Source organism: Micromys minutus, assembly GCF_963924665.1.
Source record: "Micromys minutus genome assembly, chromosome: 2".
Classification (NCBI taxonomy): Eukaryota; Metazoa; Chordata; class Mammalia; order Rodentia; family Muridae; genus Micromys; species Micromys minutus.
Genome location: NC_137971.1, coordinates 7,017,258 through 7,042,756, shown reverse-complemented (window position 1 = coordinate 7,042,756; position 25,499 = coordinate 7,017,258). Strand labels below are relative to the sequence as shown.

Below are 25,499 nucleotides of genomic sequence, written 5' to 3'. Positions count from 1 at the left end.
TGGGAAAGATTTTTTTCCCTCCATTCATCTGTCGAGTAGGATGATTGTCAGAATGAAGTGTATGAAGTAGAGGCTCATGGTACTATTAGGTGATAGGTCTTACCCTATCAATAATAACATGTGTTCACTGCCTGGGGTGAGCATTTTATTATGTATTTAGGAAGACCAGAATGGAGAGGTATCCTGAATATAGAGAGAATATTTGTGATATCCAAAAGCTGCCAGGTAACTGTCTACACAATTTACAAAGCTCTCCAGGTTACTCTTCAAGATCCTTCCTGCATGGGCCTCTCTCTACCTTTAGTTCCTGGCATTGGGTCTTTTCTGCTGTTTCTGTCTCTGCTCTGCTCCCGGTAAACTCATATACTCCATCAAGTCCTAAAGACTTCTCAGCCCCCATTGATGAGGGCTCATATCCCTAGTTTATCCAGTCAGCAGAAGCATTTACTGGTGTACTGCTTCGTGTGTCTGATTGTGTCTGACATCTTCCCAAGGCTGTGATACCTGAGAGAAGACATTAAGTTACCATCGTCACGCCCCGCTAGCCTGTTGCTGCTGTACGAAGCACAGTTGTAAAAGCCAGGTGGGAATCTCTCAGACTAGAGGCCCTGAGGTTGGTCCCCAGCCATCTGCAGTTGTGAAGAGTCACCACCCTCATGTCCTGGATGGCGGTGTGTCCATTTGCCCTCTCCTAGGGTGATAGAGTGCTAAGAGGCGTTCTTCTGAATTCTCTTTTTCTGGGGTAGCACAAATACCATCCCCTCATGAAAAACATATTCATGGGCATGTGGGTGTCCCCTGCTTGTGAATACATGTGTTCAGTGTCCACAGAGGACAAAAGAGGGTGTTCCTTCAGGATCAGAGTCACAAGCAGATGTGAGTCACCATGTGGGTGCCGAGAGCCAAACCCAGGTCTTCCGCAATAGCAGCAATTGCTCTTAAGCACTGGACTATCTGTCTAGAGACAATCCCCTTTAAAATCTTACCTTACATATCTGTTTTGTGTATATGGGTGTATTGTTTTATCTTCATGTATGTTCATGTATGTCTGTGTACCACATGTGTGCCTGGTACCCAAGGAGGTCTTGGGACCAGAGTTACAGACATTTGTCAACTGCTATGTGGGTGCTGGGAGTTGAATCAGGGTCATCTGGAAAAGCAGCCAGTACTCTTTGATGGACTCCCTTTTACAAAGAAAATTCTTTAAATTATTTTCCACTCCAGCATTATCTTTGCAGGTTGCATGGCAGAAACACTCCTCAGAGGGGAGACCTTCGCTAGTGGTTGCTTAGAGCATGTCGGCATGGTTGCCAAGGTTGCTTGGATTTTTACCTGGCAGACTGTGTGTTGGCATAGGATACCAGGATAGAGTCTTCGGGAAGAGTGTGAGAGCAAAGGCTACCTTCAGTCTTTCACCCTGGCCACAAGCCCTCCTTCCCTTCTGTGGCTGCTGAGGTCCAGACGATCGATCGCCTCTCCCACAGCTGCTTCTGCTGGGGATGCTCCTTCTGTCTCTGAGAAAGCACTTGATGTTTCTGGATTAGACCTCTGTGACCTTGAACAAGTTCAAAGCCCTTTGAAGTCTGACCTGTAAAAGAGTAGGACTGCCTACTCCTCACACCATGGGGTTGCATCCTTCTTGAAGGGCCCTGAGTCCAAGTCCTGCTCCCTTCCCCATCTTTTCCCTCCTTCCCAATTAAACAAGGGCAAGGGAAAAGTTTATGTAAGGGTGCCACAGGCTGGGGCCTGAGAGAACACCAAACAGCGTGTGTGTGTGTGTGTGTGTGTGTGTGTGTGTTGTGTGCATACACATCTGTAGGCCAGATGAGGGCATTAGACCCCCCGGATTTGGTGTTATAGATGCGTGTGGGTGCTTGCAACCTAACCTGGGTCCTCTGCAAGAGCAGCAGGTGCTGGTAGCTGTTGAGCCGTCTGTTCAGCCCCTGCCCTCGGTATTGCTATAACTTTGTTTGCTGGTCTGTTTTTTCTCTTTTCCTTGCTGCTTCTGAGGTGTGACTGCTGGCCAGCTGTAGCTCGCCACACAGTCTGTCCTCTCTCTTGTGAGAACAGATTCTTGAACAGCAGGCTTCCTTTCCCATAGTCTGTTCTTGGGTGTTTCTATTTAGGGCATGTCCCTTGTCCCTCAATCCTTACTCTGCAGAGATGAAACAAGTTTTTTTAAGGACACTTTCAGGCTCTGACCCAAGCAGTTAGATGTCACTGTCTGGGGGTTCCGAAAACCATTCCCTGAATTTTTCAATTTTCTCATTTCTTGTTTTTATGTCCGGAGTTTGCATTACTTTTCTCATCGTTGTGACACAAGACCGGACAAAGGCTACTAATGAAGCTCACAGGTGACTCCGTCCAGCATTGGGGAAGGGTGACAGGACAGAGGGACAGATGGTGATACTGCAGGACAGAGGGACAGCTGGTGACAGTGCAGGACAGAGGGACAGCTGGTGATACAGGAGGACAGGTGGTGACAGTGTAGGACAGAGGGACAGCGGGTGATAGTATGAGACATGGGGACAGCTGATGACAGTGCAAAGATAATTAGCAAGTAGAATGCATCTGGGAGGCGGGGTCCATCCAGCAAAACTCACAGCCTTCCCCTCGTGACTCACAACAGCGCCATCTGTAGGGTCCCAATATTCCTACCCATGAGCCTGTGGGGCACTTCACATTCAGGCCACTGAAAGCCAGCTAGCTTGGAGCATAGAGGTGCTTACACATGGAGTCTAACCTCGCAGTCACGTAAGACGTTCTGAGTGAAGTGGGCTCCTTCTTGACCTGAAGAGACGGAGCCAGACTAAAGTCTTTCTTCAGAGTTTAGAGATCACAGGCTCTCACTGCAAACCATGGACCGTGATGACCGTCAGAACCCCCAGCACCAAGACCAATTCCCCATAGCTGAGTCCAGGGAACTCAGAACATCTCCAGACAGCAGGCTGAGGGCTGGATGCAGTTATGAGATGCCCCAGTCACCAGCCCATCAGACACACGCACACAAACATCTGTATTTCCTCTTATCAGTATTTCTGTTATGAAATAGAGTCTTCTCTCTTTTTGAGACAGGGCTCACTGCGTAGGCCTGTTAATCTTGAACTCACTATTTGGAGTGACCTCAAATTCACAGAGATCTACCCGATGGGATCAAAAGTGTGTGCGACCACGCACAGCTAAAACCAATTCTGTAGGGCAAATTCCTATTGGAAGGTCCAGTTCTGTCGAGACCCTTTGCTTCCTGTCTTAAAACCACTTACTCCCTTACAAGCACAGCAAGATGGGAGACTGCAGGCTGCAGAAGTGACACCTGTCGCCGTGGACCAATCATACTTCCAGAAGATGGGCTTTTACAAAGACAAGGTCTTCTTGGGACCTCTTTCCATCCTACGAGACCAGAGCATCTGGTAGAGTGCAGAGCCGGGTGGTGGCCCACAGGATGGTTCACGTGACACCTGACATCTAACCTGACAGGTGTCTTATGGAGGATGCATCTCAGGATAAATGATCTCTGGACACAAAGGAGACCAGCAGTGATCTGTGGTTGCTGTGAATAGACCCCGTCCTTGCTGGGATACCCTTTTGGTGTTATGAGTCTTGTTTAAGGTGTCTCTTCCCTGGAGATTGTTTGGGCAGATTCCGTTTAGCTCAGGGAACGCTGGCTTTGCTCTTTTTCATATTTTTCTCTCTTCACTGACAACAGTTTCCCCAGTGCCTTTGACATCTTGTGAGGACTCTGGAGAAGCCTGGAAACCGCCCACTCAGCCACCTTTGTGCTCCTTTGAGAGATGGTTGCCCTCAAAGCAAGGCCATCAGTGATAGAATGTGACACACAGCTAGAGCTAACTGCTGCGTGTGGGTGTCCTATTTAATCTCAAATGACGTTTCCTCATATATAACCCACTTGGGGATGTTTGTTAAACCACACTCACCAGAAGCATTTCTTCCTTTTTTTTCCCCCTGTAAAAACAGAAACCATCTCTTTCCCTTTTGAATGAGGAGATGAGCTTCTTACAGGAGATACTTGGTTATAAGTAGTTTTTCATTGTAACAAACTTGCTGACTTGGAGTGTCTCCCTGGTTTATTTGAATTTTATAGTATCAGAGAGTAGTGTTTGATAAAAGAGTTTCATCTGTGTCCTTGAAAAAGCTAGTCTGTGTTTCCTTGGATGACAACCTTAACCAAAGGGTGAAGAGGTTGGACGAAAGAGATAATAAGGGCAGAGGGCAGGCAAGATGGCTCCAAGAGTGAAGGTGATTGCTGCCAAGCCTGATGACCCTATGTGATCCCCAGAACCCACTTGTTAGAAGGAGAGAAGCAACTTGTGAAGGTTGTTCGCTGACTCCCACACATGCACAAAGCTGTAACACATGTTGCCATGTAAGACACACACTCACACACACTATAAAGACGTTTTTGTAAGGAGGGATAAATGGGCTCTGGGATAAGGAAAGTGAGTGGGGAGCTGTTGCAGGGGCTCGTCCATGGTAACCTTCAAGTCTGTTGCTTATACAAGTGCTGTGAGTGCTCTTTGAAGTAATTCCCTCTTCTCAGACGGCTCCTCCCACTCACTGAGCTGCATCCGCAGCAGGCTGGCTCTCATGGTGTGTAGCCTGCCTTTGAAAACTTGTCAGTGAGCCTCTTAGCCTTTAAACAGTGAATAAAAACATATTAAGGAAGCGAAAGCATGACTCCAGTTTGAAACTTCACTTTTGTTCCTACTCGAGGGAGGCGTTTGACTCTTGCCTCATGACATTACCTTCCCTCATCACCTTGATCAGGAGTTCGACCATAAAGGAAACTTCATCTTTGTGAAAATGTGGAAATATCTTCACTGGAAAGGGACATAGCTCAGCAGCTGTATGGACAGCCATGTTAACTCCTGTGACTCAGAGAGAGGACACAGAAGCCTGTTACAAGCAGCCTGAAAGAAACACCATCAGAGCTCCCCACTGTTGTATATCTCTCTCTGGGGTAGCTGCTGTTACCAAAGACCCAGCTCTGTCACCACCTTAATGTCTGCAGGTGACTTTTCTTGTTGACTCTGTCGGCATTCTGGGTCTCTCTGTCCATTTGGGATGTTATCCAGCCCCCTACCTGTTAGGCTGGGCTTCCCTCAGTACATCCCAAAGTGTCTCCAGTTGGCTTTGTATTTCCAGCCATCTCCTGCATCTGTCCACACATTCTCCGCTCCTAACTTTGATGCCAGTTTGCATCAGGGATCTCTACGATTTCTTCCCAGGGCAGAGCACCCAGGAGGCTTCAAGACATGTCAGTGTGGACAGGGTGAGAGAAGAGACTGCCCACAGAGACAGCACTGATAGTTTGGAAATGCAGGTCTCTGGCTCTGCTGGTCCCCTGAGAGGAAATCCAAGGTCAGCTGGTGGTTCTCTGTTCTGTTTCCTACCACCAAGGTTTGTACATGACTTCACTGGGACTTGCTGTGTTCCTGGGACCCCTCTTTGTTCCTCATCCACTACAACCAGAAACCAGAGACCTCTGAGTCTCCTTGGAATCCTTCCTCTCCCTCACTTTCACCTCTGCCCAGGTATGAGTACCCACCAAGTTCTGTTCCAGTCTTAGAACAGATGGTCTGTGAGGAGCTCTAGAGTTCTTTCTGTTTTGTGTCCTAGCCATGGCCACTGGGGATCTACTGTCTGGCTTCCTTCTGACTTTCCCATCCCACACGCTCAGATGAGAATTCTGCATCATTCACCACAGATCAGGGGCTGGAAGTCTCATCCTAAACTAAGCTCAGCTGCTGGGCCTGAAGGACCATATCTAGGTCACCTGCATGTGAACCTAGCGGTGCTCTAAGAGAAGACAGAGACTTCTTCTTCTCTGGATGATTTTGAAGTCTCTGGAACTTAACAATGTGGGCATCTGGCCCCTGCTCTAGAGGATGGACCTGGCCTTGTAGCAGGTTTACTTTTGTGCTTTTCTTTGTGCTTAGCCACAGGTGGTGCAGTTGCTTTATCTTTTTTTTTTTTTTTTTTTTTTTTTAAACGCTTTGTAGCCCGGGTCCTTTATTTCTCTTTGTACATTAGGCCATGAATTCATAGGGAATGGGTTCCAGCAGCTCAGGCTCTTTTCCGTTACTCCTCACAAAGTGGGCTTCTCTGGGTGGCGCAGGCTGGCGCTTCAGCCGAACCCAGGTGCCCTTCTCCTTGGCTTCCTTTTTCTTCTGATTGTTCTCCTTCACCCGCTTCAGGAAGCTGTCTCTGCTCTTCGAGTGCTTGATGTGCTCAATCCGCACATTGATCCTCTTGGCCAGAACCTCGCCCTTAACTTGCTTGTTTACAATGATGCCCAGGGCATGCTGGGTAATGTTGTAGACTCTTCCGGTTTTGCCGAGGTAACAGAGGTAACACTTCCGGGGCATTCCTTTCTGAACAGTGCCCGTTCCCTTGATGTCTACAGTATCACCCTTCTTGTAGATTCGCATGTGTGTGGCCAAAGGAACAACTCCATGTTTCCTCAAAGGCCTAGAGAACATATAGCAAGTGCCTCTCCTCTTTTCCTTTGTGTTCCTCATGTTGGCGAGTTAACTGGAAGATGGCTGCTGCGGCCAAAAGCTTTATCTTTATTATTGTTGTGTGGGGTGTGTGCGTGTGTGTTGGAGAGAGCAAGAGGGAGGGAGGGAGGGAGTGTATGATGAGCACAACATTTTTAGGCACTGTCTAGCTTGTTTATTTATTTTGACAGCAGGACCTCTCACTGGCCTGAAGCTCATGCATGAGGCTGGCCTAGATGACCAGTAAGTCCCCAACATGTCTCCACCACCAGGACTGGGCCGACAGGTGTGCACCACGTGGCTCACATGGGGCTCTCTCAGCTCCTTGTGCTTGTGAGGCGAGCACTCCACCAGCTGACTTATCTCTGCACCCCCTATTTTTATTTTTCTGAGGCAGGGTGTCTAGTCCCCGCTGGCCATATGTGGCTGGGAAGTGGGAAGTGGGTGGCCTTGAATTGGGGTCTAGCCCACTTGCCCCTCTCTACTGTGCCACTGCACCCAGTTTTATGCAGAGCAAACCCAGGCTTCAAGCACCCAACGCTGGGCAAACTGTCTGCTAGCTAAGCTACATGGTCAGTCCGGAGTCACTATTTTAATAATTCTGAGTGTTTTCTGTTTAAGTCCCCTTGGTAGTAGTGTGGTGGCTTTGGTAAACAAACCAACTCCTAGGTTCTGGGTGTAGAAGCAGAGATGACTCTGGTTTGCCAGACCAGGGTGGAGGCCTGAAAGGATCGTTCTGTCTTCTCCAGCCTCATACTTTCTGCAACTCCTATCGTGACCAACTCCATTTTTGGTGACCCTCTGCCTCCAGAAAGTGCATCCCACCCAGTTCAGCAAAATACCCCCATCTCATGGTAACTAAGCCGTCTGAGCACGTGTGATCATAACTTCCATTAATGTATATAGTCAGTTCCTGATGGGTGGGGGAGGAGGGGACAGACAACCCTACCTCACCATCATCAGGATAGGGTAGACTCTAATATTCCAGTCCAGACTCACCTCCCTGCCTCCTGCTTTTGTTACTTTCCTGAATCTGTGAGATTTCCTTTGCTTTCTATGAATAGTTTGAGCCTTTTAGGCTAATTCTTAGCTGACATCTCCTCTTTTCTCAACTTTTATCTTAAAAATCTCTGGGTGGACAGATTTTTCTTCTGGTTTTCACTTTCATCTGATCAAGTTTGGATATCCATTTCTTTCTTTTCCCCTGTCTGGAAAACAACCATCTCTTTTCTCCTCACTTCTGAGTTTTTCCTCATATTTCTTGGGGGGAGTGGCATCTCATCTTGAGCAAGCAGGATTATTGACAGTCCCAAGCAGGTCTAGGTCAGCTGGGGTTTAGGTAACAGAATGCTATGTGGTCAGTGAGACCAGTCTTGGCTGTCTGTGTCACAGAAATATCAGGGGTCACTTACCATTACTGGTAAAATATAAAACTTTGGGAGTCCTGAGAGTCCAGTTCATCTCCAGTGACTTTAGCCACATTGGTGATTGTGAAACATTTTCTTTTCCAACTCTATTTCTTTGACTCTGTAAAAATAGTGGTGATAGCAGAAGCTATTTATTGGTCTGTCTAGGTCAGTGATTCTCAACTTCAGCTCAGCTGGCATCTGAAGCCTTAAAGAGCTGCTCAGAGTGGGGTGGCTGGGCTCACCCAGCTTCTGACTTGCTAACTTTGGAGCTGAGTCCAAGGGTTTCAGCTTTAACCAGTTCAGGTGGCATTAATGATGTGGTCCAGAAGCCACACCTTGGCAACCACTGCCCTATACCCAGCAGGAGCTCAAAGATAGATATCCTTTGATCCTAACAACAGTCTTATAAATGAGAAGTCATCACCCCCCTTTTCATGTGGGGGAAACAAAGGACATGTGCTAGAGCAACATGAGGTTATGGACAGCAGGTGGCAAAGCCAACCTGTCAATGCTTTTGCCCCAACATAGTCAATGTTTGTTGAGACGATGCTCCCCTGGGAAGGATGCAGGAGTTCTGCTTTCTGTGCTGAGATGATATTCACAGCAAGCTAGAATGGCCCCAGGATGAAGGATTCTTCTGCCCTGGGAGTGAGGATGAGGAGGGACCTTTGGATGGAATACAGGCATCTACAAATCCACCAGTGTAGGATGATGTCATTACGCAGCAAGGCAGGTCCAGCCTATCATTGGATGGGAAGGAAAGGTAGGCTGGGAAAGTCGAGGAAGGAAAGAGGAGGAGGAGGAGCTGGAGGAGAATCAAGATGGGGCCAGAGAAGGAGGATCTAGACCCAGTGGTCTTAACTGGCATGTATTGGTAGATTTGAATATTTTTAAGAGTTTCTATAGGTCAATTTGTCTTATCTAGGTGGGAGGTTTATAACTTCATCAACGAGTGATAAGCTTATTGTGTGGTTGTACTGTCAATTGAGAATTTAACATATAAATCTGATTGATAAATTATTGATTATTGAGTCATGATTTTATTGGGCTGTGGGGAAAGTGAGCAAAGTTCCTGACTGGGGGAGAGACAGGTGGGGAAGGGCTGCTCTCGAACCTTGTGGCAGAGAAGCAGTTGGGGAGCAACTCATGCTAAGTGGCCCATGGCTCCACAAGGGAACTGGTAGCCGATTGATCAGTTTTGCTTTTACCACAACACACCAAGCTCTGCTCATCCTGTGGAGTCTTTCCTATAGGCTGCAAGTCCAGGACTGCTGCTGGGTTTAGCCAGAGCTAGACCCTAGGAAGTGAATGGGTTGTGACAAGGGAGATTTCCCCCCTTCCCTGTGGTTGCGTTTCTGGCAGTGACTAAGCACAATATAGGTCTCTGTCTGCTTCCTCACCATGTAACACATTCCTGGAGTAGATTTCTCCTGCAGTAAGACGGTTCTCTTCCCTCCACTGGATCCTGGCTAATGCATCCCAGCCACCATTTTCCCCAGGGTAGTCACTTCTGTATTCCAACTTTACCCCACTTTGTTGTTAGGATGTATGTGCCTCTGGTTCCTTCAACAACCAGAACCTTCCAAAGGGTCATCACAACCAATTCAGCATCAAATCTTCAGTGCATGCTCTATCGGCTTTCAACATGCTCAGTGTTGGTTGGTTGGTTGGATGGTTGGTTGGTTGGATGGTTGGTTGGTTGGATGGTTGGTTGGTTGGATGGTTGGATGGTTGGTTGGTTGGTTGGTTGGTTGGTTGTTGGTTGGCTGGATGATAATATAACTCCTCTGAATAGCAAAGTTAGAACTTACTGTTGACAATATTTACACAGTAGCCAAGAGTTGCCAAGCCTTGGCTTGGAGAGGGGTTCTGAGGGAGGCAGCAAAACAAATAACTCAAAGTCAAATCTTGGGTTGAAGCTGGTGGCCTATGCTCTGCAAGAGACAGCTTTCCAGTCTGCTTTCTCTCTGCTCTTTCTTTCTCTCTGATCTCCTTTCTCTAGAGATCTCCAGACAGCCCTTCCCCCTTCCCTCCCCTCCCCTCCCCCTCCCCTTCCCCTCTCCCTTTTCCTCTGTTGTGCTAGAGACAGTTCTCCAAGCAGTTCTCTCTTGCTATTCTAAAAATTCTCTGGATAGCCCATCTCTTACAGTCTTTTATTTTATGTATCATTTATGTCATGTTTCCTTTTGATTATGCTATGAATCAGCATCCCATGACCCCAAACCCCCCCTTTTTTAAAGATTTATTTATTTTATGTAAGTATACTGTAGCTGTTTGAGGTCATCAGATCCTATTACAGATGGTTGTGAGTCACCATGTGGTTGCTGGGAGTTGAACTTAGGACCTCTGGAAGAGTAGTCAGTGCTCTTAACCATTGAGCCATCTCTCTAGCCCGACCCCAGCCCCTTAATTCTTTTTTTTTTTTTAAGATTTATTTATTTTATTTATATGAGTACACTGTGGCTGTCTTCATACATACCAGAAGAGGGCATCGGATCCCATTACAGATGGTTGTGAGCCACCATGCAGTTGCTGAGATTTGAACTCAGGACCTCTGAAAGAGCAGTCCGGGTGCTTAACCTCTGAGCCATCTCTCCAGCCCCCCTTAATTCTTAGGAAACAGCAAGCACACATTTTCTTTTAACATTGCAAAAGAATTCAGAGATCTGCCCGCCTCTGTTAAACAAAGAAAAGTTAGCTAGGTGGGACCCATCTTGAAATTACTATTTCTGCTGCACCTGGACCTTAATTAGCACGGTCCCAGGCTGACCTTGAACCCTGGAATCTGCCTGCATTTGTATCTGCTGGGTTTTGTTTCTTTCTGACAAGTTGGCTCACAGAGCAACTGCTTTTGTTCCTTTAGATCCATGAAGCCCTTCATAATTCATATTGCATCCTTATATTTTGTATAGTTGAGAAATTATATAATTTTGAATCCATGTTTTTAGAGTTCTTTCCCACAGCCTTAAGGGCTGTCCTGAAGGTACCAGCATTTACCATTTTTGCTAAGATATTAGCCACACCTTCACCTCCCTGACTCATGCTGTTTTTGTTTATTGTTGGGTCATTAATGTTAATAGGGAGGACATTCCTTGAAGGAGCAATGTAAATTATGTACATTATTATACAAACAAGCCCTACAAACAGCAGCCACTGACACTCCTGGAGACCCATGCCCACTGGTCCTGTCCCAGGGGCAGGAACCATGTCATTCTGTCCCCACCAAGGCCATGCTGTACCAGCAAAGAATCACCATGGGGTAAAGCCGATTACACCTTGCCTTATACCCCAGTATAGAATAGTGATAATAAGCCTAAAGTGTGTAATCTAGCATGCAGGATTTTCATCTTAAATTGGAGGGTGTGTATCAGCTCCTGGCTACTGAATTTCTGAGTTATTCTACAACTCAGTGGTTTAAAACAATGTGTTATTTCCCATGATTCCATGGGTTACAGCTTGAGTAGGTCTCACATGGTCTTGAATAGGCTCACTACGGTCATGTTGGGGAGCAGTTAGTCTGGGGGCTGCTGACATTGGCACATGTCTACAGTCTCAGAAGCAGCTGAGACCAAAGGGGCTTTTCTCTTACCATTTATTTCTGGAGGCTAGCCTGGGCTTGTTCCAAGTCAGCATTGTCTAAAGCAAGGGGGAAGATCCAAGGCTGCCTGAGCTGAAGCCATGGACGTCAGACAGCTTTACTTCTGTATCTTCCTTTTCAAAACCCAACTGGGATGCAGGATCCAGATCAAAGCCGGGGATGTAGATTCCCCTCATGGGAAGAGCCTGGAAGTGTTTATATTTAATCTCCCAGGCAGCCAGCATTTTCATCACATTCTCCAGGGCAGCCTTCAGAACAGCTGAGTTTAAGTACTACCTCCTGCCATCCATTTAACTGGTGACTAACTTCCTGGCGGTCAAATGGTAAAGTCTCTGCTTTACTTAATTTTTGGTTCGACCACCAGGTGGCGGCATTGTTCAGCATGCCCTTGCATCTTTCAAGAACAGCACCAAATTCCACCCTGAAAACCTCGTAAGTCCTGGGTCACTACCTGGCTGTTTCTTCCTTTCTGGAGACACTGCCTCTCTCTTTCCCCTTGGCGATCCTCCCGGTAGCCATCTGGTCTTCCTCTTAAGGCCCACTGAAGACGGCCCCCTTGGCTTCCCTAGGTTAGTGATGAGATGAAGTCCCTCCTCCTCCCCTACCCACTTCTACATAAGGTGATCACTGGTTCACCTCCAAATCCATTGTGAGTTGGTTTTGATTATCTTTCACCTGAACCCCTGAGCCAGAAGAAAAGGAGGTTGCGCTTCCAAACCCGGGGTGTCCAGCTCACCCCAAACACTCTTCTTGTGCCTTGTGGCTCTCAGGGTGGAAATGGGACAGAGGTGACACTCAAGCTCACAGTTCCAGCTTGCAAGTCAAACGTGTCTCTTTTTCAACCTGGTAAGAATGGCCAAACTCCAGATTTTTACTTTTTCTTCTAATTGCTAAAACCACTGTTTCCCACATTTATTTTCCAAAACATTTGGAAAAGGAATAAATATTGTTTCCTTAAAACAAATGAAAACAAAATCAGGGTTTAGAGAGATGGCTCAGTGGTTAAGAACACTTTGCTGCTCTTGCTGAGGACCCAGGTTCCGCTCCCAGAGCCCACACGATTTGCACAATTATCCATAACTACAGTTTCAGGAAACGATGCTCTCTTCCTGACTAGACAAGCAGGTGGGCACATAAAGTAAGATATAGGTTAAAAAAACAAAGTAATGGTTCCTTAAAGACACACACACACCTAAATTGTTTCCTCCTGGAGTTTCCCATTTGATGCTTTTAGAACAGAGTTCTGAAGGTTAACAATCACTCTCTTAGAAGGATCTAGAATCAGCTGTGAGTCGGCCCTCTTGGGCATACCCGTGGGGAATTTTCTTGATTCTGTTCCTTGTCGGAGGAAAACCCATCCTAGCTGTGGGTGGAGCCATTCACTGCCTGTGAGATCTTGGACTGTGAAAGCTAAGAGAGTAGCCTGACCACCAGCATGCATTCATCTCTGTTTCTTGGCTGTAAGTGCACATAGCAGGCTGCTTCAAGGCCCCTCTGCCTTCGGCTCTCCCGAGAGGCTGTTCTGTGAGCTGTGAGAGAAATAACCAGAAACCACAGAAGGTAATGTCATGGGAGGCAGAGGGTACTCTATGTAAGAGCCCCCAGGAAACTGCATGTTATGGACACGTTATGGTGCTATTCTGGAAAGTTCTTGAGCATCTGCATTTATTTTTGAATAGAAAGTGAGACTTCCTGAAAACCCCTGATTGGCTGTGCATCACCAGGGAGAAGAGAGTTGAGTATCAGTTGAGAAGAAAAAAAAAAAAAAAAAACACACACAAAACACCCTTTTTCCTGTGGCTGGTCTGTCAGTGGCCCTGGCTTTTCAGGCTGCTTAAAATCCCGGCACCTGCTCTCTTCTCCCCCTGGCGACCATGGTGCAGAAACCGGTGCCTAGGGTGAACAGGTGCCTGGGGACGCTCTCCTTTCCTCCAGGACACACAGCTCTTCCTGTTCCAGTGTTAAGGCCTCTGCCCTTAGGGGAGCACTTTCATCCTAGGAAGCCTTTTACTCCTATTCTGAAATAGGACAACTCACTCCTGGGAGCCAACGACCAGGGACTCACCTGAGGCCTCAAAAGTGACGGGTGGAGGGATAGAGGGAAGGATATTATTTTTACCTTTAACCAAAACCTCATCAACGTGTAATTGTTGTAAATAATGGGCTTCATTGTATTTCCTGACAAAAGCGTGATAAAGTGTGTGTCCTCAGGTTTACCTCCCTCCACACCCCCGCTGATGGCCCCCCTTTTCTCTGGACAGGACTGTATTTCTCTCCTGGTTCTTAAATACACAGAAGAAAGCAACATTTGCACGTGAAGCAACACCCGTTTTACCTTTCTGTATTTTAACTCTCTAAGCTATAATCTCACGAGCTCACGTTTTCCGACCTGATCTACTCAAACACCACTCTGAACACTTCCAAAGGTGTGTAGTGTATGAGGCAGAGGAATGAAAACTTTCCCTTGTGAGCGCTGGAGAAAGAGGAGCTAACTTTGTTTGCCATCAGAGAGCACACAATGGGGAACAGGGAATTAGCTGTTCTGAGGTCAGAAGGGATTTCCTGAGATTGATCCACCAACAGGAGGCTCCGCTATGTTTTGCCAACCAAGACCGAAAAGCATGTGAGAAGTTCTCAGCTACAATGCAAGTATGAGCTGAAAATGTGAGCAGCCTTTAACAGGCTCCTCCTGGCCCTTGTGTCAGCTGGGTCGGTATTGCCTGGAGGAAGGTTCTGATGGCTTAGCCGAGTGTGGTGCTAAAGCCAGCAGGCACCCAGCAGCCAGAGAGTGACCACAGAAAGCAAGACTTCTGTGGCAAGGTGTGTGCCAGGAGCAACTCTCAAAAGGAAGTTTGCCAAGGTCCAGATGGCTCTTGAGGTGACATCAGGAAGGATGCATTAGACTTGGTTTGGATGTAGAGCTGGAAGAAAGCTCTGTGCAGACCCTAAATTTCACTGAAAAGCTGGGTGTGTGTGACTGCACACACTAGTTCTGCACACCCGGACTGTTTATTTATCCCTTCTCTGCCTGTGTTTTGTGACTTTCCCTTTTGATGGTAAAGCACCTGTAACATAAAACTGACCACGAATCACATGCTCTAAGTCCAACTGCTGTTTGGTTTTGGAGTCCTCTTTTCATCCCTTTCTAAGCAGACCCTGTGCTCATTAAACAACTTCTTCTTCAGCCTGTGGTAACCACGGGTCTGCTTTCTCTCTCCATGGCTATCCTGGATAGTTCATATAAATGGAGTAATCCAGTAGACGACATTTTGCGAACAGCTTCTATCACCGCGCATAAAGATTTTGAAGTCAATCGATGGTGTTTGGCCTGGTCTCTTGTTTGTATTCTTGAAGCACTACTACGTAAAAGGCATTGTGGAGCAGGGCTGAAGGAAGAGGAGGACCAAAGGCCTCACAAAACTGGAGGAGGGAGGTGTGAATCCCAGTAATTCTGGTATTAGACAGTGGCATGCGATACTGTTCAAAGTCAGAAAGGTATATGTTATGTCCACGTGTATGTGGGTGGCCAGAATAGCTGACTGGAAAAGCTAGCAAAGAGATGGGGGATAGATGTCAGTAAGATGAATACCTGACTGAAAACTCTGGACTTGCTGAGGAGAAGCCCCTGAAGGTGTAGCATAGGGCAGTGATTTGGGAGGGACTCTGGTGGCTTCCTGGATCTTAGGGTGCAATATTAACGTGGGTATTTGCAGTGGGAATAGTGCTTCACCCTGTGTGGGGCTGGCTGTGTGCTGAGACACGTAGTGATAAAATGAATTTTAATAGACAACAAAGGAAAGCACGTAAGGCCACGTGCGTTGTCTTTTCAGAGGAGTGTCCCGTTTCATCGAGCGTCTATGCTGCAGCCCAGTTGTTCAGTATGCAAAGATGGCTCACTGTGTAAACGAGCTTGCTTCACTAACCCAACGGCATAAGTTCAAATCCTCGCAGCTCTTGATGAAGGCCAGTCTGTGTAGTGCTGAGTGTCTGTGATTACAGCATTACCTCTCTGGTGTTATAGGGCGTCAGAAAAGAAAATTCTCCCGTCTCAAAAAGGTGGAAAGTCAATGGCTGACACCTAAAGGTTGTCCTCTGCCTCCTGCAAATACACTGTGGCATGTGTACGTGTCCCAGTTACACATTATCTGTCTCTCTGTCTCTATCTCTGTTTCTCTCTCTCTCACATAAACAAATAACCACCCAGGAATTTTTTTTTAGCACTATATAATTGAGACTCTTAGAGGTTGAAGGACTGCCCACAAAGACAAAGCTAGTGAGTGTAAGGACTAAGGTTTGAACCTAGGTCCTCTGATTTCTGCTCCTCTGGGCCAGGAGGTCCTGCACCCCATTTCCCCATTGAGCCCTGTGTGCTTTCTTGCTGGGGGTGACTGCTTCCTGTTCCTTATTTTACAGCAGAGGAACAGCATTCGTCTGGTTTTTGTCTTCCCACCTCTTTGTTCAGACACGCTGAACAGAATAGGGGGTGTCAGTGTCTTTTAGACGTGGCTCCTGCCATCTCACCTGTGTGTTCACCAGGAGTTAACTAACCAGTTGCATTTTTTCACCTCAGCCACTGTGTTGAACTGTGCCACAGGGAGCAGGAGCCAAGGCCTTCTGAGCGGGAGCAAGGCTGGGACTTTGCTTTCTTTCCTCAGTGGGACTGGATGGGGTTCTTGCTGGTTTTGTGTGCACAGCCTCAGGGGGGTTGTGCTGGCGACATTCCCAGGACTTGCATTCTCTTGGAGAAGCCAGAGGTGTGTGGCATCAGTCCAGATGACCATGTGACAGCTGCCTCCTTTATCTGAAGTCGCTGATCTGTACAAAGGAGCAGCTTCTTGTATCTGAGAAGTCAGTGACCCATGTGAGGGGCCAGCTAATCCTTCAATTAGTTCTTGTTCATACAAGATAAACAAGGAGGGTGAGGGAGGGCCAACCGTTTCCAGAGGTGGTCAGATCCCAAGTCCCTGAGATAATTTGCTTTTTAAAAGCCCAAATCCTCTGCCCTCTACCCCATGAAACCCCAGTCTGGCTAAATGAGCTATTCTTGCCACAATGTTAAGTGTGATATGCATGTTCACACACACACACACACACACACACACACACACAGCTCCACACAGCCTTAAAAAACATTTCTCCCTAGCATCTACTATGTTTTCTAGAGTCTAAAAAGCCCTGGGAAGCCGTTGCTGAAGTGTAAACAATCCTGCAATTATAGCTTTTATATATCAGCAAACATTTAATGTGTACCTATAGTGAGTTTTTGCTATGGTATGGAAAAAATGTATGAGGTTTAGGTTCTGCTTTAAAGGAGTTTATTAGCCAGCAAGTTAGTTATAATCTGAATAAGGATAGTGACACCCTGTGACCAGCCTTTTGAATGGTCAATTCTAAATCAGAAATGAGGCGAGGCTTCTTTCCACTGCCATCTATCCCCAGCATCATGCTGGAAGAGCTCACCAAGGCAGCAAGAAAAAGAAATGAAACAAAATGGCAGAACGTAGAAGACAACGTTCTTGTTGCCCGGAGATCACCTGCTTATATGTTTTGAGGTCCCGGAACTTCCAAAGGTGTTACAAGGAGATCAAGAGGAAGATGGAGTTTCAGGATCTACAGCAACCTCTGGGCAATGTTACCCAAATAAGGAAATGGTTCATAACTCCAACCAAACTGTAGGGTACGTGCTGTGTGTAAAATGAAGCTTACAGAGAGCCGAGCAGAGTCATGAAGCTCTGTCGAAGCACAGAGAGAATGACATGTCTGTGAGTGAGCTGCAAGCACAGGGCTCGGGAGAGCTGGGAACAGACTCTGGCATCCTTGTAAGCTTGTCCCAGGAGAGCTATGTCTTTAAAAGACCTGAACTTGGGTTTTGTTTTTTCTGTTTGTGCATTGTGTCAGGTGTACAGCTCAGAAGACAATGTGCAAGAGTTGGTTCTCTCCTTCCGCCATGTGGGCCATGGTTGTCCAGCTTGGTGGCAGGTGCCTTTACCCTCTGAGCCATCTCACTGACTCTAGCTGTGACTTTAACTCAGTGCGTGAGACTGTGCCCTCCACTTAGACTCAACCGGATTTCCTTTTCTGTATTTCTTTTGTTTTGTTTCTGGCTGTTTGAAATAAATTCTCAGGGTATGGCCCAGCCTGGCTTTGAACTAGTGATTTCTGGCCTTAACCTCCCAAGCACAGGGATTACATGTGCAGAGCTGTACCCAGCTTATAACTGGGTCCCTTTAGAAAACAAGATTAGATTTTTGCCTCCCAACAGGTACAAAAATATAGCTCAGCTACGTAAAAATGTGCAGATGGAAACTTTAACTTTGTTATAGTCCCAGTAGATCTCCCTGACTTCAAGAATTAAAAGTAATTTCTTAAAATGAGATAAAGAAAATCTCTCTCTCTCTCTCTCTCTCTCTCTCTCTCTCTCTCTCTCTCACACACACACACACACACACACACGAGTATTATTTAGCCATTAAAAATAAGGAAACTGTCATTTATAGCAGCATAAATGATCTGGGTATTGTGTTGGATGAAATAATTCAGACACAGACAGACACCATGGGCTCTCACCTCATAGAAGCTGAGACTAGTAGGGTTGGGGTTTGGCCCAGTGGTCACCCTGACATGTGCGCACACTCTGGCTTCGATCCCTGACACTGAAAATAACAGACATAAAAGGGATAAGTTGAAAATGGAATGTTGGTGTGAAGAGGAGGGGACATGGTAAAGGCTGGTTGAAGGTACAGAGAGCCACAGGGATAAAACACTGAGTTCTGCAAAGTCTGCTATAGCACCGTGGGGGAACTGTCACTTACAACAGTTTCTTGTGTACTATAAAATAGCCAGTAAAGAAGGTTTTGAATGTCTCCTACACACAGAGAAATAACGAAAGCTTGACTTGGTAGGGCATATGGTCTTTGATTTGATCATTGTCCCTTACATGCATGTAAAAGATGCCATACTGACCCCAGGAATGTATATGATTCAATGCCAGTTTAAATTGTAAAGGTTTCCTATGAAAGATGTTAAGTCTCTACTCAGAAAAGGTTGAGAGGTCTGGCTGGGTTCCAGTGTGATTATCAGTAGATGCACAGTATAAGGTTACAGCCTAGAAATGTACCTAGCTGCTGCCCCTGGATGAGAGGAGCCAGAAAAGACAGGCAGGCTCATCGAACTTTACCCGCCATATTGAAATGACACATTTTACAGTTGCTTAATCTGGATGCTGAAAGCATGGTGGATTGTTATAGATCTTGATTTTATTTATATTTAATATTTTTCAACAGTCTCCACTGTTCAACCAAGAACCTTGCAACAAACTAGGCAAACATCTAAGAGTAAGCTGTATCCCCAGCCCTGGAGACCTTTGTATTTAAAACATTGTTCAAGGAAACCGAAAGCAATCATGAATGTCCACCTGCAGAAACTGATGTGTGAAGGGGACATGGTCAGGCCCAAAGACAGATGCTGATCTTTGCCTGGCCATGCATAAGCTGTGTCCATGGGACCTTCTCCCTGAGGAATTCTAGCCCAGATAGTAGCCCCGATGAGGAGGTGAAGTTTTACAGAGAGTTCAGGGGTGAGGTATCACAGTCTTCCTTAGACTACTTCACGGGTCTTGCCTGGCTTTGCTTATACCCTGAGCGTGGCAGGTAGATCTGCCATCTGCCTACCTTCCCTTGATAAGGATGCTCAAGATGAAACACAGCTTCCTAATTGGACGGGACTGCATCTGCTGACAGTGACCTGCGTGACTGGACTCCATTATTGTAAAGTCATAGACAGAGAGCCAAGGAGCATGACGTGCGAGGAGAAGGGGTGATGAGTGCTTACGGAGGTGATTCTCTGGACATGGTAATTTGAAGATACGGTTCTTGGAATGTTTCTCACCTGAAGCCTTAAGTTGTGATATAGGACACCATGGCTCTTGCCCACGGACATCTTCAAAGATAAAAGAAAGACATCTGCCCTTCTATTTATATGAGTTACATAATTACACTTATCACTACTATCTGTCCCTGAAAGGAAAAGAGCCAAAATGTTGGTTATCTTACATAAGTGATGTATGCATGTGTGTGTGTGTGTGTGTGTGTGTGTGTGTACACTTTTTGAACTGAACTGTATGGGATGTTTCTACAAAACTGGTCTTTATGCCAGATGGCAAGAAAATCAGTCAGAAGGAAGATCATTCTAATAGTCCCTCTCTGCAAGAGAAGTGTGCATGTGTGTGTGTGTGTGTGTGTGTGTGTGTGTGTGTGTGTGTGCATGCTCACACACACGCTTGTGAGTGTCATTTGTGAATGTATGAGCATCACGTATGTGCAGAAGCCTACCAAAGCCAGAAGGCATTAGGTTCCCCAAAACTGTGGTTGTGAGTTACCTGTCAGTGCTGAAAACGGACCTGGATCCTCTGAGGGAGCGATATAAGCTCCCGACCTCTAAGCCATCTCTCTAACCCCTGCCAGCTTGGTTTTTTGAGACAGTGTCTCTCACTGGCTTGAAGTTTACAGGTTGGACTAGGCTGTCCTGCCAGTGGCCTCAGGGATCTTTATGCCTTTGGAGACCAAGACTGCCTTTGACATGGCTTCTGGTAATGAAACTCAGGACTTTCTGTTTACCTAGCAAGTATCTTGCTGACTAAGTTATTTCCACAACCCAAGAAAAAGGAGTCTTAAGATACTACTCAGTTTTAAATCTGACTTGAGAGGCGGTCATATCAGAGCTGGGCAGGGCCATAGACAAACACGGCAGCAGATAAAGTCTCATTTCTCTATGTGTGATTCTGATCTTTCTGTTTCTCCGTGAAGGAAACTCTTCTTCATCGAGTTCTATCCCTTTACAAGGTGGCCTGAGAAATGAAGGCCCACTGGGAGTTCGTGCTGTTCCTGTGGTATATTGTAGGACTAGCCCACTATAGCCATCTGTGAACAGTACTCCAGGCATGGTGGTATATACCTGTAGTCTCACACCCACATACACACATACATACATATACACACATACACACATACACACATACATACATATACACACATACACACATACACACATACACACATATACATATATACCATACATGCATATACACACATACATACACACATACATACATATACACATATGCACACATACACACATATACACACACATACACACATACATACATATACACACATATACACACATACATATACACACATACACATACACACATACAGACATATACACACATAAATTTAAAATGTTCTTTTAAAAAATAAAATTTGGAGACTAGAAAGATAGCTCCGTGGATAAAGGAATTGCCTTGTAAGCGTGAGGCTTGGAACCCTAATCCTTGCATAAAAGCTGGGCAGGTGGGGTAGCTCACATGTAATCCCGGCATTTGGGAGGCGAAGAAAAATGGTCCCTTGAAAACTTGGCTAGATGTAGCTGAATTTGGGCAACTCTGGGTTTAGGGAGAGACTCTGCCTTAATAAATAAAATGGAAAGCTATCGAGAAACACAACTCATGTAAACCTCAGGCCACACACACGTGTACAGACATTCAGTGATCCATGTTCACATGAATACATACACATGACATACAAAATTGTTAACGTATTCTTTTTTTAAAAGCAAGACCTGAAAGTTATTCCAAACTGTCTAGGTGAAGTCGCTGTGACATTGGTTCAATCATTTAATCCCGTCAGACTTCATTCCCAACACCCAGAATGATAAATCATAATGTACTTGTCTAGAGAACTTACCTATGGGTTTTTCATTCAAACACAAACAGGGCTTTTTGGGTGAAAGCCTTGAAATGGTAAAGTTCAAATAGAAAACTGTTCTGGATGATGGAAGACGGAACGAGGAGGGGCTCCTTCACGACCCATGACCTCTCTAACCCCAAGTCGTTGGCTAGGTCTCCAATACCAGGCGTGGATTCCCTTCTGTTTAGTGTGTCTTAAATTTAACTAGAGAGCTATTTAATATATATGAGTCCCACTATTGTACCCTCGGGGTTATTGTGCCGTATTCATTGATGTTCTAGTTCATAGGCATCATAGCTGGGTAGGACCTAGAGGTTGTTTCTCTCACTTGGAAGCTTGCATAGCCCCTTCTGGTACCAGGAAAGCTAGTACCCAGGGGAGACTTTTAGGTCAGATTCTCAAGGTCTTGTGGCTGAAGGACATGGTGTCTTCATCTGTAGGGACTTACCTTCCCTTATCTATAGGGAGGCAGGCAGGAGCCACAGCAATGGCCTATCATGTTTTGGGAGTCTCTTGGACTCTCCTGACCCACAGCTTAAAAGGGGGTTTCTCAAGCTTGGTGATGGGGGTTTTTGTTATATAGTCCATGGCTCTTGGGCTTTTAGGATGAGTATTACCAGACCAGATGGGTAAATTTCATTTAAACTGCATATATATATGTGTGTGTGTGTGTGTGTGTGTGTGTGTGTGTGTGTGTGTGTGTGTATGTAAACATGTAGACATACACATATTACATGCAATTTAAGGGAAATAAATAATAATATAATTCCCTGTGGCTTTTCAGACATCTTCTAATCTTACTTTACCTTCTCTCTCCTTCTGCCTGGACCTTCTTCCCTGTCTCCAACAAAAGCTCTTCTTTCCCATTTCCCCCATTAAATCACCTGCACCCTGCTATTCCCTGTAGGACCCCACCTTGTTTCATTTTGCTCTTCTTTTTCTGTAATGACACAGGTTGTGCTCTCGTGTCTTAGTCAGTTCTCTATTGCTGGGAAGAGACACCATGACCACAAGAGGAAAGAGTTTAGTTGAAACTTCCTTACAGTTTCAGTTTAGTCCATTGTCATCATGGCAGGGAGCATTGTGCCACTTGGGTCACCATCATGGTGCTGGAGAAGTTGACAGTTCTGCATCCACATCTGTTGGTAGAAGAGAGAGAGACAGAGAGAGACAGAGACAGAAAGACAGAAAGACAGCCACTGGGCCTGACTTGGGCTTCTGAAAACCCAAAGCTCATGCCCCATGACACATTTCCTCCAACAAGGTCACACTTACTTCCACAACTAGTGTCACTCCCTAAGCATTCAAATATTTGAGCCTGTGGGGACCATTCCTTTCAACCACCACAATTCACATCTTGAGGCTTAGAGCTAGGAGCCACAGAAGAGAGAGACTGAGTCTGGGTTACCTCACTCAGTACAATCCTTTGTAGTTCTATTTACCGGACTACAGGAGCAAACCACCAAGCCACGTCTATCTGGTGCTAGGGGTAGAGCCAGGACTTTGTACAGATTTGGCAAATGCCTGAATATCTGCATTATATCATATTCCCAGCACTAACTGAGTTACACTGTATCCCCAGCACTAACTGAGGTACTTATCTTCAGCACTACCTGGGGTACATTGTATCCCCAGCACTAACTCAGTTTGGCTCTTTCTTCCCTTTGGTACACAGAAGATACTCAGTTATCTTTGCCATCCACTTTTGATGTTGTAATCTGATTTTCACTCCTGCCTTTCAGGGAAGGTAATGTGTGTTTTCCTTAAGCTTTTCTCTCAGTTGTGGTTGATAGGCTCACTGATGACAGTAATGTTCTCTGGACTCCTGACTTCATGGTGCCTTCTACAGCTCTAGAAAATTTCCAGGCATTATCTCAGCCAACCCTGCTGTTCTTTCCTGGGACTTTCTCGCTGTATTCTGTGGACTTTTCTAAGTTTGCTGTCTGTGGTTTTTTTTTTTTTTTTTTTTGTTTTTGTTTTTTTTTTTTTTGTTTTTTTGTTTGTTTGTTTTTATTCTCCTGTATTCTGGATAATTTTGGTAATACAACCTTACGTTAGTGTTTGACAAACTCTTTAAGATTTTTACTTATAAGGCTGGAGAGATGGCTAAATGGTTAGGAACACATGCTGCTTTTATGGAGGACATGGTGTCAATTCCCAACATCTATGTAGGATGGCCCATAACTGCCACTAACTCCAGCTCCTTTTAGTGACCTTCTAACTCCAATCCATCTACTGACCTCCATGGACACTCATATACATGTATGCACGCACACGTGCACACACACACACACACACACACACACACACCACATAAGATAAAATACATTTATATTTATAACTAATAATACACTAGGAGTGGTACAGGTATTTCAAAACCTCAAAGCTCAACCCCAGTGACACACCTATTCTAACAAGGCCACACCTCCTGATCCTTCCTAAATAGTTCCATTGGCTCGGGATCAGACATTCAAACATGAACCTATGAAGCTGTTGTCATTTAAACCACCACAGTACTATTCTAGTTTCTTTGCATTCATATCCAGATGGCCTCTGTCAGGCTGTACCATGTCTATAACTTTATACTCTTTATAAACTAATTGAGTGCAAGTTGTTTTCAACTAAAGAGTGCAGGCCAAGCAGTCTGGCCCATCATATCTGCTCTTCTGGGAAAAGGATATTCCATGTGCATTGTGTATGATGATGCATATGTGTTTGGCAGTTATAGTTGTCCTTAGGAAAATCAGAAAGTTCAGAGGCAGAATGATCAAGGGGACGAAGGGTCACAGAGTTGTATTAGTTCCAAGTGGTCAGTGGGAGAAGCTGATCTGGTGTAGATCAGCAGTATGGAATTGAAGAGCCCATCCTTCTACGTGCTGTTGTTCTTTTATAGAGAGTTAGGTAATTTCTTGGGTAGTAAGTTTCATCTTGGCCTTGAAAAAAGAGCCATCAAAGGAACACTACTCTTAGCTGGCTTCCCCACCCCTGCCTGGCTCTCAACTTCTCTGTAGTGGCTGAAGTCCAGCCTCTTCAAGAGTGGCTGTAAGGGCGGCTGGCACTGGCCACGTTAGTCAGTAGACTCTTCACTCTTGCTCTGATCCCTAACACTCTAACGTGTGTCTGACTGTTGAAGGTGGATTCCTGCCTCTGGTTACGGCTTAGGGCACATCAGCAGATAAGTTCAGGCCACTTGTGGGTTTGCAAGTCAAGACTCTGGACTCCCCATAATGTCACGCTTTGGCCAGCTGGTGTTGGATCAAGATTTCCAAACTTTAAACTCCAAATGTCAGCACTGAAGAGATAAGTCAGTCAGTAAAGGACTCGCCTTGCAAGCGCGAAGAACTGAACTGATCCCAAGGACTCACGTTAAAATGCTGGGCAGGGCAGCATAGGCTCAACATTCCAGTTCAGGGGAGGTAGAGATAGACGGACCCGCGGGGCTTGTCGGTCATAGACCCTGTCTCCAAAATCAGTGACCCCAAGGAGAATGGTGTCTGAAGAAGGGCAGCTAAGGTGGTCCTTGGGTCTCCATATGCTTACCCAGACAAACACAGTGATACGCACGCACACATGCACGAATTCCAAATGTTGACCATGAATTTGTAACTGGTAGGCCTTCAGATTCCACAATAGGCTGGAAACCTGAGAAACTGTCACGGGTATGAGAATATACCACAAATCGTTTGTTCGTTCAACAAACATTCAGTGGCTTCTTCTGGAATGGGCAGTGCTGGCTACAATGGGGCCCTTTCCTCTGAACAATTTAGAATATCTGCAAGGAGCACAAAAGAGTTTACCCACACAGAGACCAACTCAGGGGTCCTGAGGAGCCCCTGAGAATAGCTGACAAAGTGACTTGGCTGTGACATTGGCATCTTTTGGCTTTTCAGAGGCTGCCGTGCCTCTGTACTTAAGACTCCAAGTGGAAAAAAACCTGATGTTCTCACCTTTGTTTCTGCTGCTTCTGGCCTGAGTTTGTGCAATTTCTATGATTAATTCATGAGCCAAGCATCAGAGCAGACCCAGTTTCCTGGAAATTACATCAGATGGCTGTTGGAACTCAAGTTAGTGAAACGTTGGGAGGGGGGGCTAATTCTCAGGGATACTTTCAAGCCTCACTGCCGTGCCGAGATCCTTCACAAACAAAGCCGAAGAGGACCAGCTCAAACGTGAACAGCGGCTGGAGGGTCTTTAGAGGGAAAACAGCTCAGAGTTAGATTTCTTTCCT

At 45.9% G+C, this 25,499-nt stretch overlaps 2 protein-coding genes across 3 annotated transcripts in view; one reads left to right on the top strand and one right to left on the bottom strand.

Moving 5' to 3' along the window:
- RBM20 (RNA binding motif protein 20) overlaps positions 1–25,499 on the top strand; it is a gene marked incomplete at its 5' end in the record, with an annotated part of 177,780 nt that overhangs the window by 81,455 nt on the left and 70,826 nt on the right. The window lies entirely within an intron of this gene.
- Positions 6,048–6,539, bottom strand: LOC308416983 (large ribosomal subunit protein eL21-like; the record flags this gene model as incomplete). Its single annotated transcript, XM_080912076.1, has 1 exon — positions 6,048–6,539. The coding sequence occupies one exon, from the start codon at positions 6,537–6,539 to the stop codon at positions 6,048–6,050; it is 492 nt and encodes a 163-aa protein (XP_080768202.1).